This window comes from Typopeltis vanoorti, chromosome 16, assembly GCF_054136105.1.
Source record: "Typopeltis vanoorti isolate ZY-2024b chromosome 16, IOZ_Tvanoo_1.0, whole genome shotgun sequence".
NCBI lineage: Eukaryota > Metazoa > Arthropoda > Arachnida > Uropygi > Thelyphonidae > Typopeltis > Typopeltis vanoorti.
In genome coordinates, this window is record NC_143564.1 from 88698344 (window position 1) to 88716897 (window position 18554).

The 18554-nt window shown below is 35.9% G+C and overlaps 1 protein-coding gene across 1 annotated transcript in view; it reads left to right on the forward strand.

Moving 5' to 3' along the window:
• The window catches only part of AsnRS (asparagine--tRNA ligase), a 285820-nt gene that overhangs the window by 137920 nt on the left and 129346 nt on the right, over positions 1-18554 (forward strand). Inside the window, exon 10 of the mRNA XM_090406589.1 lies at positions 4174-4329. Within this exon, the coding sequence (XP_090262715.1) occupies positions 4174-4329 (156 nt within the window). The remainder of the gene's footprint in view (positions 1-4173; positions 4330-18554) is intronic.

Consider the following 18554-nt stretch of genomic DNA (forward strand, 5'->3'; position numbering starts at 1 on the left):
ATAATGCTTTAATTTTTTTTCCTGAAGTGTGCATGCTCTCAGAGGAAATTTTTGATGTGAGCAAAAAATTTTACATTTAATGGTTTAATTTTTTATTATTATTACAAATTATATTGTTATTATTATTACATGAATCCTCCATGGAGTCAACCGATTCATTGTGGCAAGTCCACTTAGCTAACACCATATGAAAATGTAAGTTTCTGTGGCTTAGCATATCTGTTAGAGGTTTCAGTATTGAGACCACATTTTAAGGTAAATAACAAGTTTAACCTTTTAACTGCTGAGATACTAAATAATTAGTATGACCCTCCTTGCTGAGTTATTTTCACAATTATAAAATATTTTATAATTATATAAGATCATGAAAAAATGAACATAAATGTTGTAAAAACTCACCATTCATGATACAGATGATCCAAATTTTTAAAAATTCTCATTTTTAAATATTAAAATTCCATGTCAAATATGTCACACACAACTTCAAGTGAGAAACACTTCCCCCAAAATACTTAAATACTTGAGCAGTGTGTGGTAATTTTGAAAGCAGGGATGTACACATAAGGCCATGCCACATTTGGCACACACCAGCTCTCTTTTCTTTTTCTTTGCCCCAATGTGGTATTTGAACACAGATGACAATGTCTAGTGGGATTTGCTTTCTTGGGTGTGGGTGGCAGGTATTAGGAAATGTCTTTCCCTCAGTCTGAGGGGTTTGTCACCCTGTGATGGTCGGTCTTGATATGTGGAACTTTTGTAAAATTTCTCTGATGAGAGTCAATTGAAAATTAGCATGTGTGATATTTTCACCAGTACGTACATTATACAAAATATGTGAATTGAGAACAGTGAGATCCAAGAGATGGAAAAAGAATTTTCTATACCATTTGAAAACCTTTCGCACATATTCAAGAGAACTGACCATCATGTCTGTCCTGTCCACAGCCCTCATATTCCTATTATAATCCATGACACATTCAGGTTTCATTATAGGTGTGTTTGTTGTCTGTGTGGAGTGTGGTCAGCATACAAACTTTTTGTTTATCAATCCATTTTACCACCATCATATTATCTGTGTGTCTGGATTCTATCTGTCTTTTGTCTAATTTTTTGTTCAGTTTCGGCAACCCTTTCCTGTTTTTCCTAACAGTCCCACATGCATTGGTACCATTTTTATGTAGCCAGTCGTACACAAGAGCCAGAATACCAATTGTCTAACCACAATGTGTGCTCTTTCTGCAAATACTTTGCCACTAGGGTTTGCACCATGGCCCCAGAAATCCCAAATTCACATTCCGGAATAATGTCTGTAGTTGCTCCTGTGTACACTAGAAAATCTAACACATATCCAGTCTCACAGTCACACAACACAAAAACTTTGATCCCGAATCTATGTCTTTTCGAAGGAATGTACTGTTTGAACTGGAGGTGGCCCTTGAACAGTATATTTTGAAAAGGGGTAAATACCTCACTGTAGGTTTTTCTCAGATGATCGATAATTGGTTGTAGTTTGTGTAGTCTTTGTCCTGGAACCTGAGTTTCATTGTCATTGAAATGTAAAATACGTAAAAGTAAAAGGAATGGACATGTAGTCTGTGAACTGTGGAGTAGCTATGAGGGGATCCTTGGACCAATATTCTGCTATTGTTAGTTTTTTTACCCTAGCCATAAGCATTATGAATCCAAAAAATATATATAATTCCTCTGGGGTAGTATTTTTCCATTTTTGCAAACAAGATTGGGGTGCTGGTGGTAGTTTCTGAGTCAAAAATGCATAATATTTATTAGTTTCGTCAGCAATATGTTGCATTATATGAAGGGAGGAAAATAGTTTGAAAAAATCAAAAACAGTTGAACCATCATCTATAATTGCTGAAATACCCGAATTATCATTATTGAATTGGTGAACTGTTGGACGAAAATTTGTATCTCGCCATTGAAAACAATGAAACAATGAAGCGTCAATACGATTTCTTTTTCGCGGATGGTGCTGGTGGTTCATTATCTGAACTTTCACTATCACTATTTTCTAAAAAATAAATATCATCATTGTCACTCTCACTCAAATCTAATAAATCGGAAGGTAAAGTTTCTAATACTTCTACTAATTCTGCCTCAGTAAGAGAACACTGCTGTGTGCTTGTCGATGCCATTTTTACTAACCCTGGAATCACCACATCATGTGATCGCATGGCTCCTATTGTCAAGGACAGAAGCTTGAAAATTGGTTCCCTTCTAATCCTAAGAGATGGCACTATAAGCCCACTTAATTGAAATGCTTTCATAAACTAAATTAAATGAGTATTACACATTGATAGTTCAAATAGAGTTAACTCGATCATAGCAAGGTCGCCATTTTTTCAGCTCTCGAGTTAACTCAATCATAGCAATTAAAGGGTTAATAAGAGTAAATGGTTATAACCCTGCAAGTTTCTTAAGTCGTTAGACTTACATCATTAGAGATACTAGCAATGGTTATATACAACCAAAGACTAAAAACAACCAGGGATGGATGGCCTTATTTTTTCCTTCTCACCTTCTACTATTTTTATAATCTCCTTTATATTAATCAAATAAAATCTCCTCACTAATTTAAATGTCTGTTATCTCCTTTTCCACCAAACCCCATATCCCACAATCCTAATACCATCTTGGTCACCTGTCTCTGGACCTCTCACCTAGCTTTTACTGTTATTATCCTTGGTCCACCACCAGTTACATTCCTTTTTTTGAAACACTGTCCTATCATATGTAACTTGCTGGTACTCTTTTGTCCATCATCCCAATCCTGTATATTCTATTCCTCACCAACCTCTGCAGTATGTTGACTAACTACAAATATTGATGGAAGTTTTTTCACTTGGCTATGCTACCAATTATAATTGGTTTAATCCTTTATCCAAGTGTAAGCAAACAAAGTTTGCACCTGAAGTATTTTCGGGACTGGGGCAACTTGTGGCAAAGGTGGTATAACTTCTCATCACTTGCTTTAGTATCCCATAATGCAAAGCACATTTCCCTGTGGACATATATAATGCTATGCATTACGGGAAGGGTCACCACCCAGACCGGTTTCGAGCTTTATTAAGGTCTCATCTGTGGGAGCCAGACCCAGAAGTGGTGATACTAAGGTGGAAGTAATGGAGAAGTCATATTTCCATATACCAGTTGCCAAAAGGTGTCACTCCTTATTATTGAAATTCTCTGGATTAGAGATAAGTTGATGGAAGTTTTTCACTTGGTCTATGCTACCAATTATATATTTGGTTTAATCTTTTATCCAAGTGTAAGCAAACAAAGTTTGCAGTTTAGTATCACCACCTCTGGGTCTGGCTCCCACTGATGAGACCTCAATAAAGGTCGAGACCGGTCTGGGTAGTGACCCTTCTCTTAATGCATAGCATTATGCATGTCTGCAAGGAGATGTGCTTTGCATTATGGGATTCTGAAGGCAAGTGATGAGAAGTTATACCACCTTTGCGACGTGTTGCCCCAGTCCTGAAAATACTTCAGGTGCAAACTTTGTTTGCTTACACTTGGATAAAGGATTAAACCAAATATATAATTGGTAACTGCAAATATACAGACTAGGTCTATAATTAGAAACAATTTATCCTAGAACAGTGGATGTGGAGTGGTGCTATTTTGCTTTCTTTTCACTTCTTAGGAACCTTTCCCACTATGAGTACTTACAGTAAATAACCAGGTTAAGGGCATAGCTAACTCTTGCACATTCTTTAAAAATACATGGTGTTATGACATACATTCTGATAGCCTCTGATTCTTTCACATCTAATTCACTTATTATCTGCCTTCCTTCCTACATGTTTCGGAGTATTATTTACACCAGTATGGTATCATCGTCGTCATCAAATTCCTGACATGTTCATATTATGATACTACTACTTGAAAAACTCAGAAGACCTTCTCTGGAAACCAGACATACATGGATTGTTTTTATGTTGCTTCAGTCCCCCAATAACAGGGTAATGGTCTCATACAAGGAGATGAACTTCATCTATCACTCCATCATAATAACGAAAGCTGGCTTTATTAAAAATTTAGTACTTGCTTATGAATATAGTATACTGAATGCTTAAATGCGATGCTATATCTTCTTTTGTGTATATTTTTAATAGTTCCTCATTTCTTTAAATTGTTTACATTAAACAGCTCTCAAGGATAATGAGTATTCGTTCAGCTCTAGTGCAGTGCTTTAGAGAACACTTCTTTGATAATGGTTATCAAGAGGTGACCCCTCCTACTCTTGTTCAGGCTCAAGTAGAAGGTGGGTCAACACTGTTCAAACTGGATTATTTTGGTGAGCAGGTATGTTGAAATAAACTTTTTTTACATCGATGCCATTGTTATTTGTTTTTTTGATCATACAGTAATTATTACCCACTTGGAACTAATATTCTAATTTTACAAACCATGTATATGTATATTCTAAAGCAGTATCTCTCTCTAACACACACACACACACACACACACACACACACACACACACACACACACACACACACACACAGGGTGGCTTATAAGTTACAAAAGGGTTTAAAATGTGAATAACTTTTTTGATTATTCATTTTTTAATTTCATTTTGTTCAAATACTCTAGAAACATTTCGGAAATTAATCACAGAACAGTTCACAACCTAACAACAAACCAAAATCGTGCAGTTTTATTTTAAAAATCGGGCACATTTTTGGTGAGTGAATAATTTTGTAAAGATCTGCAATTAATTGACCGTCATGTTCTCTAGATATGACGATTCCCGACTTTTTCCTATGGAGCTACCTGAAGGAAAAGGTGTATGTGAACAAGACCAAGACAATCCAATAGCTGAAGGAGAACATTCATGCAGGAATTAGGGTGTTGCAGCCAGAAACATTAACAGTTGTCATTGAACATGCTGTAGAGAGGGTCCGTCTTTGTAAAGCTGAAAATGGAAAGCATTTACGTGATGTGGTTTTTCGTAACTAATAAAAAAAAATCTGCAGGTTCTGTATTTCATTATAACTAAAAAAAAAAAAAAAGAATAAAAATAATTAATGAATCAAAAAGTTATTAAATGATTAAACCCCCCCTTTTTCCCTTTGTGACTTATGGGCCACCCTGTGAATGTGTGTAAAATCAACTTCACATGCAATGTATTACAGACCTGTAATACACCAGTTTTGTATGAGTTGTCAGCAAGTGGTTAAGGAGGATGAAAGTTCCTGTTTGTATTTCTTGAATAGTTGAATGTTATAGTTCCTAAGGAAAACACTGTGGTGAAGAGAGTGGTGCAAGATCAGAGATAAAAGGAAAGAAGCATATAAGGTTTTGAAGTATGTGATTCCCATCCATGAATATTTTTCAAACCCATAACACACCAGTACAGCCAATGGATTAGTTAAGGGTTAGATAATCTTGGACCCTGCTCTGGCAAACAAACATGGAACTTCTCAACTAACTTCACTTTTCCTGAGCAGTTGCTGCTCAATGTTGACCGACAGCTGCTCATGTATGCCCATGCTTTGATAAAAATGGAAGAATGATGATAGTTTAGTTCATCAGAGTAGTGCTAATGAACAAAATATTTATGAGCAAATGATTGAAATTAGGAATGAGTTTTATCTCTTAAATAGTGCACCACTCTTTTGAATAGTGGTGCACTATTCAAAAGAGATCACTTTTACTGGAAATTTTTGATGTACCACCACAAGTGTCAGAACAGATTTTTTTTTATTATTATATATATATATATATATTTGATCCTCACATTAAAGGCCACAAGACCTATAGCACATTAGTGCTATGTGTGAGCAAGAGGAATAGAAGAAAGGAGGAATCTTTTCAAAATTTTCTTGAACAGCTGAGAGTTGTAATCTTTGGGGAAGCAAAGTGGGGGAGACTGTTAAAAAGGACAGAAGTATGAGGGTGGTCTGAAAATTTCTCGGCCTAACAATGAAAAAACGAATTTATAATTTCAAAATTATTTTTATTTTTCAACATAAAGATGCACCAGCGCCATTATCCCGTTCCTGTTGTGGCTCTCAGTAAAATATGCAAAATACTCCTCTACACCTGCAATCACCTCTTGATTTGAAGAAAAATGCTGACCAGTGAGGAAGAGTTTTAGCTTTAGGAAGAGACAGAAGTCAGAGGGAGCCAAATCTGGGGAATAGGGTGGATGTTCCAACAATTCATAGTGCAGATCCCTTAATTTTCTCATTGCCAAAATACCTTTGTGGGTAGGTGCATTGTCCTGATGAAAGATGATTTTTTCTTCTGCAAACAGGGTCTTTTCTCACAATTTTTTCTTCTTGTTTGGTTAAAAGATGGGAATAATATTCCCCAGTTATTGTTTTACCCTTTTCAAGGTGATTAATAAACAAAGCGCCTTTGGCGCTGAACAACCGGCTTCTGTCCATCCACTGTTTTGACTGCTATTTGTATTCTGGTATGTAATGGTGAATCCAAGTCTCATCCATAGTAATAAATAGATGCACAAAATCAGTTTTATTCTTGTTAAAACGCTCCAAGCACTGTTCAGAGATTTTCATGTGAGTGTGTTTTTGATCTGCTGTGAGCAAGCATGGCACCCATCTTGCGCAAAGCTTTTTCATTTGCAATTCTTCATGCAAAATATATCCTATATGTTCTTTTGAAATGCCTATAGTCTCAGCAATTTCATGCACTTTGACTCGCCAGTCATTCATCCAATGCCATATCATGCACTTGATCAATGATTTCTGGTGTTGTTACACTTTTTGGATGTCCTTCATGTGGATTATCTTCAAGGCTGATACGGCCACATTTAAACTTGGCAGCCCATTTCTTAATTGTCGAAAACAAAGGAGAAGAGTTCCCATAAACTTTTATGAACTTCGAATGAATTTCTTTTGGCTTTAAAACTTCTTTTACAAAGAATTTTATAACTGCACTATACTCAATTTTATCCATTTCAAGGGATACAGACAACACTTTTGCTTCAGACAGCTGTATAAAACAAACTACCCGATAGATGACTTGCAATTTCACATGGATGCTTATGACAGATGTACCAACTTAGAAAGAAAAATCTTGCTGATAGTGTTGCCATCTATGGTCGAGGCCGAGAACGTTTCAGACCACCCTCGTAAGTGGAATGAATGGACTGTAAAAGGATTTTGTTTAGGAGTGGTTCTTGTTTTAATGATTTTGGAGGAGAGTAGAGGAATAATAGTGGCCAATTCAGCTGAGCCCTGTCCATGAAAGTATCTGTGGACGTGGCACAAGGCAGAAACCGAATATCTGTGAGAAGGGGATTGAAGTTAGCTATATGAGAGAATGATCATTATTTAGCTGGTGCTGCAAGATAGAGAATTTTTTTTTTTTTTTTAATATGAGTCTAACATGTTTGTTTTCTTGATTGCAGTACCACGGGTTTGTTTCATTAAAAATTTGTTATATTTATTCCAAGAAAGGTTAGAGTTATGTTTCAGTCCAAAAAGAAAAATCTGATCCAGTCTTGAGATCTGAGTGTTATCAAAATATAAGGGGAAGGTCTTTCTACCAGAAATAAGATGCCTGTTTTGTTAGTGTTTACATTCACTAATTTATCCTCATTCATTGAAGAATTGTAAGGGAGTTGCATTGGTTATGAAAGATTTTTAAGCTCGAATGATTTCAGCATACTGGGTTTGTTGAATGAATACAGTACCATACCATCATCACAAAATTGCTTTTGTGATTTGAGGTGGAACTCAAATCACAAAAGCAATAGCAAATATAATGGAAGAAAGCTATATTAAAATTAATAATGAAACAACCGAAAAAATTAAAACCAATAGAGGTCTCATTCAAGGAAGTGGATTATCACCAATACTTTTCAATATATATATATATATATATATATGGAAAAAATTTCAAGAGAATGGAGGAAAAACAAAATCATAGGAATTAAAATAGGAAATAAAGAATTAACAAGCCTTCTGTATGTTGATGATCAAGTTATTTTTGCTGAAAATGAAGACCAATTACAGAAAAATTTACACGTACTGAACAAAACAATAGAATAATATGACATGAAAATCTCAAATGTTTAGGAAATTACATAAGTCCCATATAAAAAGCAAAAATTCCTAGCAGTCATTGGAATTTTGAACAGACACTTCAGTAAACAGATGTCTAGAACATCCCAAATAAAACTATATATAAAATAATAGCCAAACCAATTCTGAAATATGGCAGTGAAACATAGAATTAGAGAGAACAAGATAAAAGACAAGTGGAAACATATTGCTTGGAAAAAGAAACCAAAGGGACACCAATCAAGAGGAAGACCCAGGAGGAGATGGGCAGAAGACTTTTTAAACCCTTGAATACCTTACAGGCAAACAATTGCCTAATACAGGAAGCCAAGAAGAAGCTATCCTCTGAGTTTTTGCTATATGACCCCTGAATTTCATTTTGTTATCTACTAAAAACCGATCTCCAGCTAGGTCAATTTTTTTTAGCATAATCCCACCAATATATTATGCCATTGGATATCCAAATGCACTGGAGTGCATAATGTTACATTGAACTGACATCCATTTTCCAATGCTCTCAATTCCAGCTTATTCAAATCATTTTGCAAGTATTGCCTCTCACTTGCATTCCTGATTATCCTGCTTATCTTTGCATCTTCAGCAAATAGCTGTATATCACCTGTTAAATCTTTCACAATATCATTAATGTAAAGACTGAATAACAGTAGACAAAGTAGTGATCCTTTGAGGACACCGATGGTCACCTTAAATCTTGTAAACACACATCCCTCCTATGTCACTCACCCATCCTCTTATCCAAACTAGTAATTTATAATTCAGTTCCATATCCTCTAACTTTTGCAACAGCCTTTCATGATGAATTTTGGCAGAAGCTTTAGCAAATTCCAAAAGTATCATACTGTATCCATTCCCCTTGGCTAATTCAACTGTGACATTATTATAAAATGCAAGCAAGTTATTCCAGTATGACCATCCCTTATTAAACCCATGCAGTTCATTGCAAATTATAGATTCTCTGTCAGCTCATTTCTGTATACAAGCTCTCACTAACTTTTCCAAAATATTCACCACCACTCCAAAGATATTATATGTCGATAGTTAGAGACAGTCTTTGCACCATCCTTATGAATAAAAATTAATTTGTATTTAAATACAAATACATTTTTATTTGCATTTAAAGAAAAATTATAGATATTTACATTGGATAGCTTGATATTTTTTGTTTTCAATTTTTAAAAAAAAAATAAAAAAATTATTTCTTAAAAATAAAGAAAAATATTTCTTTATTTTTATTTTATTTTTCGAGAGAGAAATTGGCACACCATTATGTCCACAAACTAATAAAATAAATATACCATATATGTCGGTTGTATAAAACGAGGCCCAAATTTTAGGCTATTTTTAGGTTTTAAGCTTATGTCGGTTGTATAAGACGACCCCCCCAATTTCTTCTTTCTTGTATTAATGAAATGTTAGGTATTGTTGTTTTATCTGTTATTTTTTTTGCATAGTATAAATTTTATCTAATATTTTTTTGCATAGCATAAAAATATTATGTTTACGCGAATTACCCTAATTAAAAGTGATTAGCCCCAATTTTAATTAATTATTAATCTTACATTTTTTTTTAAAGTTTAGGATTATTGAAATATTAGAATTCAAGTATTAAAAAATTCAAGTATTAGAATCCTCAAGATCTACCACAACCAGTGCCCTGAACTCAGATCTCCTAGCTTTATCTCAGCGAGGCAAGGACAACAATGTTAACTTTAATGCCACCAAAACTCAGTCCTGTCTGATATCTCACAAGAAAAAGCTCACATCCCTCCCCTTTACCCTCAGTAATACTGAGATATTCAAACACGATCAGATTTCTCTTCTTGGAGTGACCTGCACCTCTGATCTTTCCTAGCACAACCACATTTCAGCCATATCTTCTGCAGCTGCCAATGGTGTACTTTTTTGCACAAGATGCTCCTTCACACTTTTACAACTGCTAATTCTATATAAAGCTCAAATCCACTGAACCAATGAATATTGCTCCCATATTTGGAGATAGTGCTTGCTCCAAAATCCTCTAAGATTGCTCGTTGCTATCCAGAAGAGGGTAATATGGCTAATCAACGATTCCTCTCTCACATACCCACTTCAATTCTCGCAGACATTCAATTTCTGTCTTGTGCTTCTTTTATAGATACTTTGATGGACAGTGCTCTGCTGAATTGGCCACTATTCCTCCACTCTCCTCCAAAATCATTGAAACAAGAGCCACTGCTAACCAACACCCTTTTACATGAAACTCACCAAACTCACTGCTTCCTCTTTCATCCCATCTATTTCTGTCCTTTGGAACAGAATCTCCCACTCTGTCTTCCCCCAAAGATTACAACCCTCAGCTGTTCATGCAAAATGTGGATAGATTTCTTCTTTCTTCTTTACCTCTTGTTCACATATGGTGCAAATGTGCTATAGGTCTTGTGGCCTTTCATGTTTGGATCTGATATTAAAAAAATAAATAAAATCTCTACCTCAACTTTGGCCTCAATCCTATTTAGAATGATTTTTAATAAAATCTTTCTTCCATGAGATATTAAACTAATAGTTTTATAGTTCTTGCAATCCTTCTTATCTCCCTTATGTAATGGTATGTAAAGTGACCTCTTCCAGTCTCTGGGACATGATCCTGTATCCCATACCCTTGCAATAAATCTATGAAACACTTATCCCTCCATGCCCTGTAGTATTAATTACCTCTGTTGGGATTCCATGTGCACCCAGGACCTTATTGCTGTTAAGCTGTTTAATTTCTCTTTTAACCTCATGTCTAAGTGGAGGAGGTTCCAAATCAAAATTTTTCTGATGAGAGGGCTACTTCAAATTTTCTTTTATCCTGTTTATTGTACAGTTCCTTACAGTATTCTTTTCATCTTTTTTTTTTCTTTTTTTTTTCCCAGTTTTTTTAATACTGCTCCATTCCTGTCTTTGATGACATTCACTTTGTTCTTAAACTTGTGCTTCAGATCACGAAACTAAACGAAACATCCTTTTCTTTTAATGTTACACAGCGATCAGCATTCACTTCTGTAAAATTTTGGAGACTACAACTGTGTTAGGAATAATTACTTTAATTTCCCAACGTTTTGATCTACATATTAAGGTCATCATTTTGAGTATGTACATATGCTATTAAACTGTTTAATTGCTCTTTCAACTTCATGCCTTAGTGGAGGAGGAGGTTCCAAATTGAAATTTTTCTGGTGAGAAGGATCCTTTAATTTTTTTTTTTTTTTTTTATTCTGGCTGTTGTACAGTTCCTCATAGTATTCTTTCCATATATTTTTGATTTTCAGTTCTAAGTATAAATTAAAGTAATTATTCCTAACATGGTTGTAGTCTCCATAATTTTACTGAAATGGAAAGATCCTTTTATAATTTTTTCTCCTCATCTGGAACTCCATCTCTTCACATTTATTAGTATAAAACTTTTCCTTGTCCTGCCTGTTGGCTCTTCTGACTTCTATATATAATCTTATATTCTTCAATCTCTGTCTCTTTGTTTTTCCAACCACCTTCTTTTGATTAGATTCCACATTGAATCTGATATCCATGGGTCTCTTGGTCTTCTTATTGGGCTGAGATACTTCTTGGCTGTATCCTGTATTATAACTTTGACTCCTTCGCAAAGCATTTATGGTTCTCCTCACTAGTATCCAAAAAATCATCCAACTGAGTTGATGTTCCTTCTGTGAACCCACTAGGAATTACTATGACATCCAGTCTAGTGGAATGTGCTTAACTTAGGTTGGTTTTGGAATTTTATTCTTACTTTGGCTCTTACTAGCTGATGGTCTGTATCACAATCTGCTCCAGAACAAGTATGCACATCAGAGATGCTTGCATTTCACCAATGGGGAGCCAGGATATAATCAGTCTGGTGTGCCTTGCCATCTCACTGTTAAATGTTCAAGTATAGGTCTGTTGTCGGTGTTTCTGGAAGCAGGTATTGGTAATAACTAATCTGTTAGCATGGGCAAAATCAACAGTCTTTCACCATGGGTGTTACTTTCACCCAGACCAAAAATGCCTAACCCTCATACTCTTTCCCACTTGTGCATTAAAGTCCCTTAAGATGTTAAGTACATCTTTCCTTTGAAGGCAGCCCATAACAATATGTAAGTTTTTATAGAATTCCTTACTTTCTTCATCAGGCCTATATGTGTGGGTTATATGATTGACCAGTTGGTAGGATGTGCCTTAAGTGTAATACAAAGTATCCTGTCATTAACGGGATTATAACGAATAAGAGTTCTTGTCTAAACTGTCTTCACTATCACACTTACCTCATGATGCTTTGATTCACCTCCTGAATAAACAACTAGCTTACCATTCTTTCTTTTGAAGTGACCTCCTCCATTCCATTTGGTCTCTGTAATTACCAGGATGTCAATTTTATACCTCTCCACCTCTTTACAGACAATATCAAGAGTACCCATCTGTAGACCCCGAACATTCCATGTGCCTGGGTAACATTCCCCTCTAAGATTAATCCTATATCTTCTGTATTCCTCACTCACAATATTACTGCCTTTTGTTGGAGACTGTAATACACTTCTCAAATAGGAGCCTTTGCCTAAGCCCTAAATGCAGCTCTGATCATTCTGCACAACAACTGATGCAGTATGAGATGTATTATAAGGCACAACCATATAAGCATTTTGGAGTGAAGTCACTGCAAGAAAAAAAATGGTAGGACTGCAGGGGCCTTTTCCACATATCTGGGAAGTTTTGTTCCCCCAATTCATCTTATGTTGGCCAGGCGAGAGTTGGGATTCAGAAATCTTATGTACCCTTCCACTGTATTAGACAAAATAAAATAGCAAAATAGGAAATATTCACCCCTAACCTTCAAATACTCTAATAGCATTGGGGGAAAGAAGCAAGAATAAAAGAAAGAAGGGGAAAAAAGAAAGGGAGGGACCAGTGTACAGATAATATAACAGATGTATATTACATGAATTAAGGCATATTTTGGCATCAGATTCCTTGGGTTTGATACTCTTGTACTCACTAAAGTGGGCCCTTGAGGTATATAGGTTGATCAAAATTAAAGTATCCCTGTTTGTGGAGCACCATCCAGTGATTGAAATGCTACAAAATTTTACATGTACCAAATGCATGAAATTTGCATATCATGCAACTTGGACATGGGATTTTTCCCTTCATTTCGGTTAATACATTCCACGGTGATGGTGCTAACCTTGCCCCAACGTGCTTCTCGTGAAGTTGTACTACCTAAACAATTGCAATGCTGTTTCTGCACTCTGCATATTTCATCACCTGAACAAATGTCGACAAGGTCTATTATATATGTGTGCTCTGTAATGAATGATTACTCATTTTGAAGAAATAGGATCATTGGAAGTTAGACATGGCAGAGGTCGCAAACAAATTGGTTCACATCAGGTGAATGAAGTCACTACTGCTGTTGTGGAGCAGGCCATGAATAACTGTTGGTTCCTGCAGTACATGTGCTGTATCAAGACACATGGATGTGCCTTACACAATTATCTGGAAACTTCTACAGAAGATTCTTTCTTTTAGGGTTACATGGTGATCAGCACTCATATTTGTAGATTTAGGGACTCAAAAACACACGTGTTGAACAGATTATTTTATTAATTACAAATAAAATAAAACTTGACGTTTCGACCTCTATATCGAGGTCATCATCGGAAGAATACAACTGTATACAGAACCAAGCTACATGCTCATGCTTTCTATATCAGTAAACTAAATCTACGTAGTTAATAAATAAATAAATAAAGTTAATAAAAGTTAATAAAAAAAAATTATATATATATATTATAAATAGATAAATGCAACTACAATAAACTGTTAGAGTCCTCATGTATTAATATTCTGGATAGTTACAAAATGATTTCTTTCAGTTGCAGTTGAATGTTCTAAACACTTCACCAGGTCACCAGGTTGTCTTCTTGTAGTGGGAATTTTTCTAATGCTAGTTTAGGATGTTATACAGGTTGTAGATGGGTCCTCCATATTCTTGAAATGGTGAGGCCATCATTTTTGTTGAGATTTGGGTTGTGTTTGAGCATTTCACAAGACTCTTTAAATTTTCTCTCAAACCAGGTTTTGGTGCAGTGTAGGGACTGGGTATTTTTCCAGTCAATTCTATGGTATGTTTGGAGTGCATGGTCAGAAAGGCCTGTTTTACCGAAGTGGAGGTATTTAATGTGTCATTTGTGTTCGTCTTGTCTGATTGGGATAGTTTGCCCTGTTTCCCCTATGTATGGTATGTTACATGTGCAGTGTATTTTGTATACCCCTGGGTGTGCTAGGTGTGGAAGAGGATCTTTAGAGGAACTGAGTAGGTGTCTTAGCTTATTTGGGGGTTTAAAGGTGGTTTTAATGTTGTATTTGCGAAGTGTTCTGTCTATTTTTTCAGAAATGCCTCTAACATAAGGAATGGCAATGGCATTCTTGAAATCTTTTTTGTTCCTACTGGTATCTTTATGGAGGATCGTGTGAATAGTTTTTTTATTGTATCCATTTTTGATAAATGTTTGGTTGATGATTTTGTATTCTTGGTTTAGAGCCTGTTCATTCGAACAAATAGTTAAGGCTCTGTGTTTAAGGGTATGACACCTAATTTTTGTGTTGGGTGGTGGTAAGAATTTTTGTGTATGTATTGGCCTGTGTGTGTGTAGGTTTGCGGTAAACTGAGAAAGAAAGACAGCCAGAGGGAAGACGTGTGACAAGTGTGTCTGGGAAAGGAAGAAAGTCGTTTTTTTCCATTTCAATGGTGAATTGGATACGTTTGTGTTGTTTGTTTAGGTGGCTAAGGAATGTATTTAGAGCTTCGTGGCTGTGGGGCCAAATGGCGAAAATATCGACGTATCTGAGCCAAATTTTGGGCTTTAGACATGCTGTTTCTAGAGCACGTTGCTCAAAGTCTTCCATATAAAACTTAGCTATTGGGGGAGAAAGTGGTGAGTCCATGGCTGTACCTTCTTTTTGAAGGTAAAAATTGTTATGCCATACGAAATATCCGGAGCCGAGTACGTGGGCAAAAAGGGCCGTGATGTCATGTGGAAATATGTTCTGTAGGTGCAAGATCGTGTCATTGATTGGGACATTGGTGAAAAGGGAAGTTATGTCGAAGCTGACTAATAAATCTTGGTCGGTGAGTGTAATGTTTTTGATTTTACTGATGAAATGTTGTGTATTTTTTATGTAGGAAGGGGACTGACCTACCAATTCCTTGAGTGTGGCAGCTAATTTTTTTGCTAAGAGATAATTTGGGCTGTCAATTCCTTCAACGATCAGGCGAAGTGGTGTGCCAGGTTTGTGTATTTTTGGCAGGCCATAAATTCTGGGTGCACGGGCATACTGAGGTATTAATTTTTTTGTCATTTCTTCGGGCCACGTGTGGACGGATTTGATTAATTCGGTTGTTTTCTTTTTGTTACGTTTTGTGGGGTTGTAGTTAACCTTTTGGTAGGTGTTATGGTCCGATATCAACTGGTTCATTTTTTCAATGTATGTCGTACGGTCTAACAGGACGGTGGAATTGCCTTTATCGGCTTTCGTTATTATAATATCCTGGTTATTTTTTAAGGATTTAAGGGCTAGATTTTCGGTTTTGTTTATGTTGGTGTTTAGTTTTTTGTTAGAATTTAGTATACACGATGTTTCCATTCGTATTTTTTTTAGCCAGAATGGTGGGGAGGGATCGTAAACCTCTCTTGATATGATACACGATATCAAGCTTGTTTACTGACCTCAGAGCAATGGCGTAGTTCAAACCTTTCTTTAGCAGCGATAGTTCACCTTCGGTGAGAATGTGGTTTGATAGGTTGATAACTGAGCATTGATCCGATGGTGGTTAGTGGCTCCTAACATTGTTTGTGGTCGATTGGTTGCTCCTTATGAAGTCGGTTTGTGGTTGGCTGTTCCTTTCGTAATGGCGTCTTGATGATCTTGTGCTTTTCTGTTGTTGTGTAGGGCTTGAAATTTCATTATTAGTTTTTCTCTATTTTTCAGTAGTGAGTGCTTGGCCGAGTCGTCAGTGATTCTATCTAGAATCTCCCAAATTTCTGGAATAACGTAGTCAGATAATTCAAATTTAAGTTGTAGAACTTTGTTTTGGGTGGATGCTAGATTTTTATGTGCCTCGTGGATTTGTTCTTGTAACAAGGCTTTTTCCAAACAGGCATAAATACGGAGCGCTTTGGTTGATTTAAACTTCTTCTTTAGTTTAATGCAGTTAGGAATTATGTTGCTGTCTCTACATCTTTTCAAAAAGGCTAATTCGTTAATAAAGAAATATGTATCTTCAGCTTACCGTAGAGGCTGCACTGCTTGTGGGTCACATCTCCATGGATTATGATAATTCTTTCTTTTAGGGTTACACGGTGATCAGCACTCATATTTGTAGATTTAGGGACTCAAAAACACGTGTTGAACAGATTATTTTATTAATTACAAATAAAATAAAACTTGACGTTTCGACCTCTATATCGAGGTCATCATCGGAAGAATACAACTGTATACAGAACCAAGCTACATGCTCATGCTTTCTATATCAGTAAACTAAATCTGTGTAGTTAATAAATCTTTTTTCTAGCCTGACCTCTAGTGATAGAAAGGAAAAACAAAAATAAAGAAAGAAATAAAATTATATATATAAAAAAAAAAAATAAATAATAATAATAAAATAATCTGTTCAACACGTGTGTTTTTGAGTCCCTAATTCTACAGAAGATTCTGCATTTCAACCCATTCAAGATAACCCTGATATAAGAGTTGCACCCACAGGACTTTGAAAGTCCACTGATATTTGGTTTAACATTCCTTGCTTGAGTGGAGCTGGATGTTGCATGGCCATGGATAATTTTGTGGGGAGATGAGGCTGACTTTCACATGAATGGAGCTGTGAATAATTGCATTTCCAGGTATGGGCTACACAAAACTTGTATGGCCAGCCCTGGTTGGCTGAGTGGTTAGCGTATCTGCTCTCCAGCCAAGAGGCTGTGAGTTTGAATCCTGCCAAGGGCATGGACGTTTATAATTGTCCTACTAACAATTAACGTATGTACTATTGTGACCTGTGTCATGGTGCAATATGACCCTTGATGTCTTTGCGTGATAAAGACATCAAATCAAAATCAAACTTGCATGTAACCCAACAAATTCTTTTGCATTCATCCCAAGTTACTGTTTGGTGCAGGTTTACAGTTTCGTTTATCATTGGACCATTCTTCTTTGAGAATACACCAGTATTCTCAAATACTGTTCTCAAATAGTATTCTCAAATGTGGTGACAGCTACAGACGCTGCTGTAGCTCTAGCCACAGCTACAGCAGTAGTGCATGTACATGAATTCAGTCATTTTCATGTAGGATTGGGCTCCTCCACATATCACTCATCTGTACAAGAGATTCTTCAAGAATATTTCAGAGTAATCAGCCATGCATTTCCCACTGCATAGCTGCCTTGTTCACCTGATCTGATCCCCTGTGACTTCTGGCTCTGGGGATTTCTCAAAGACAGGGTTTATTGGAATCATCCTGATTATTGCCAGTGCTGAAAGATAGCATAACGCAGCATGTGTGCAACATCAGTCCCAACCAGCTGTGTTCTGCCATTGAACACACCGAGCAATGAATTCAGTTTGTGGTATGCCAGGGAGGGCAGCACATTGAACAGTACAGCCCATGGATGCATAATGGAAGTGAATAAAAATGTGTTATTTATGCTTGTGTCACTTTTTTTCCTTCCTTCTTATACACAAAGAAAAATTACTATATCTACATTCGGTACATCATACAGCATGGTTTTTTTTTTTAATCCTCGGATATCTCGTCTGCATAACACACAATGTATTCCTGCAAAGTTTCGCAGCATTTGGATGACTGAGCCGTTCTCCACAAGGCCTTAAACAAGGATACTTCAATTTTGTTCACCCTGTATGAAACAGTTTTAGTTTTATAGAGAATAAATAAGAACACTCGCATAAAATTTGTGGACAGCTAAATTTTTATTATTACAATAATAACAAATGTGCATAGAGTCAGACTCATCATGGGAAGTTTCACTCCAGGAAGCATCATAGTGTATTGAATCTTTAACTCCTTTACATTCTTAGCATACACAACACATTCTGGCATTGCAGTCTACTCAGTAAAAAAGGAAGGAAAAAAAAACTACTCACTCTCTCTTTAGCATGTATATGGTAACTTGTCTTCATTCTCCACTACAGTGTGAAATAAAAAATTTATTTTAATCAGAAATTTCATGCTTTCTAGATAATAAAAATATCATTGGCAAATATACTTAAGTATAGATATGCCATGATTTTGAAGGAACTTTTATGGAAAAACTTTGAAAAAAAAATTTTTTTTCCCCATTCACTCCACTCAAAAATTCAGTTCCCTTGAAGCGGATTGAATATTTCTATTTTTTTCTTTTTTTTGCTATTTCTTTGATGACTTGATCTTAAAGACATCAAAG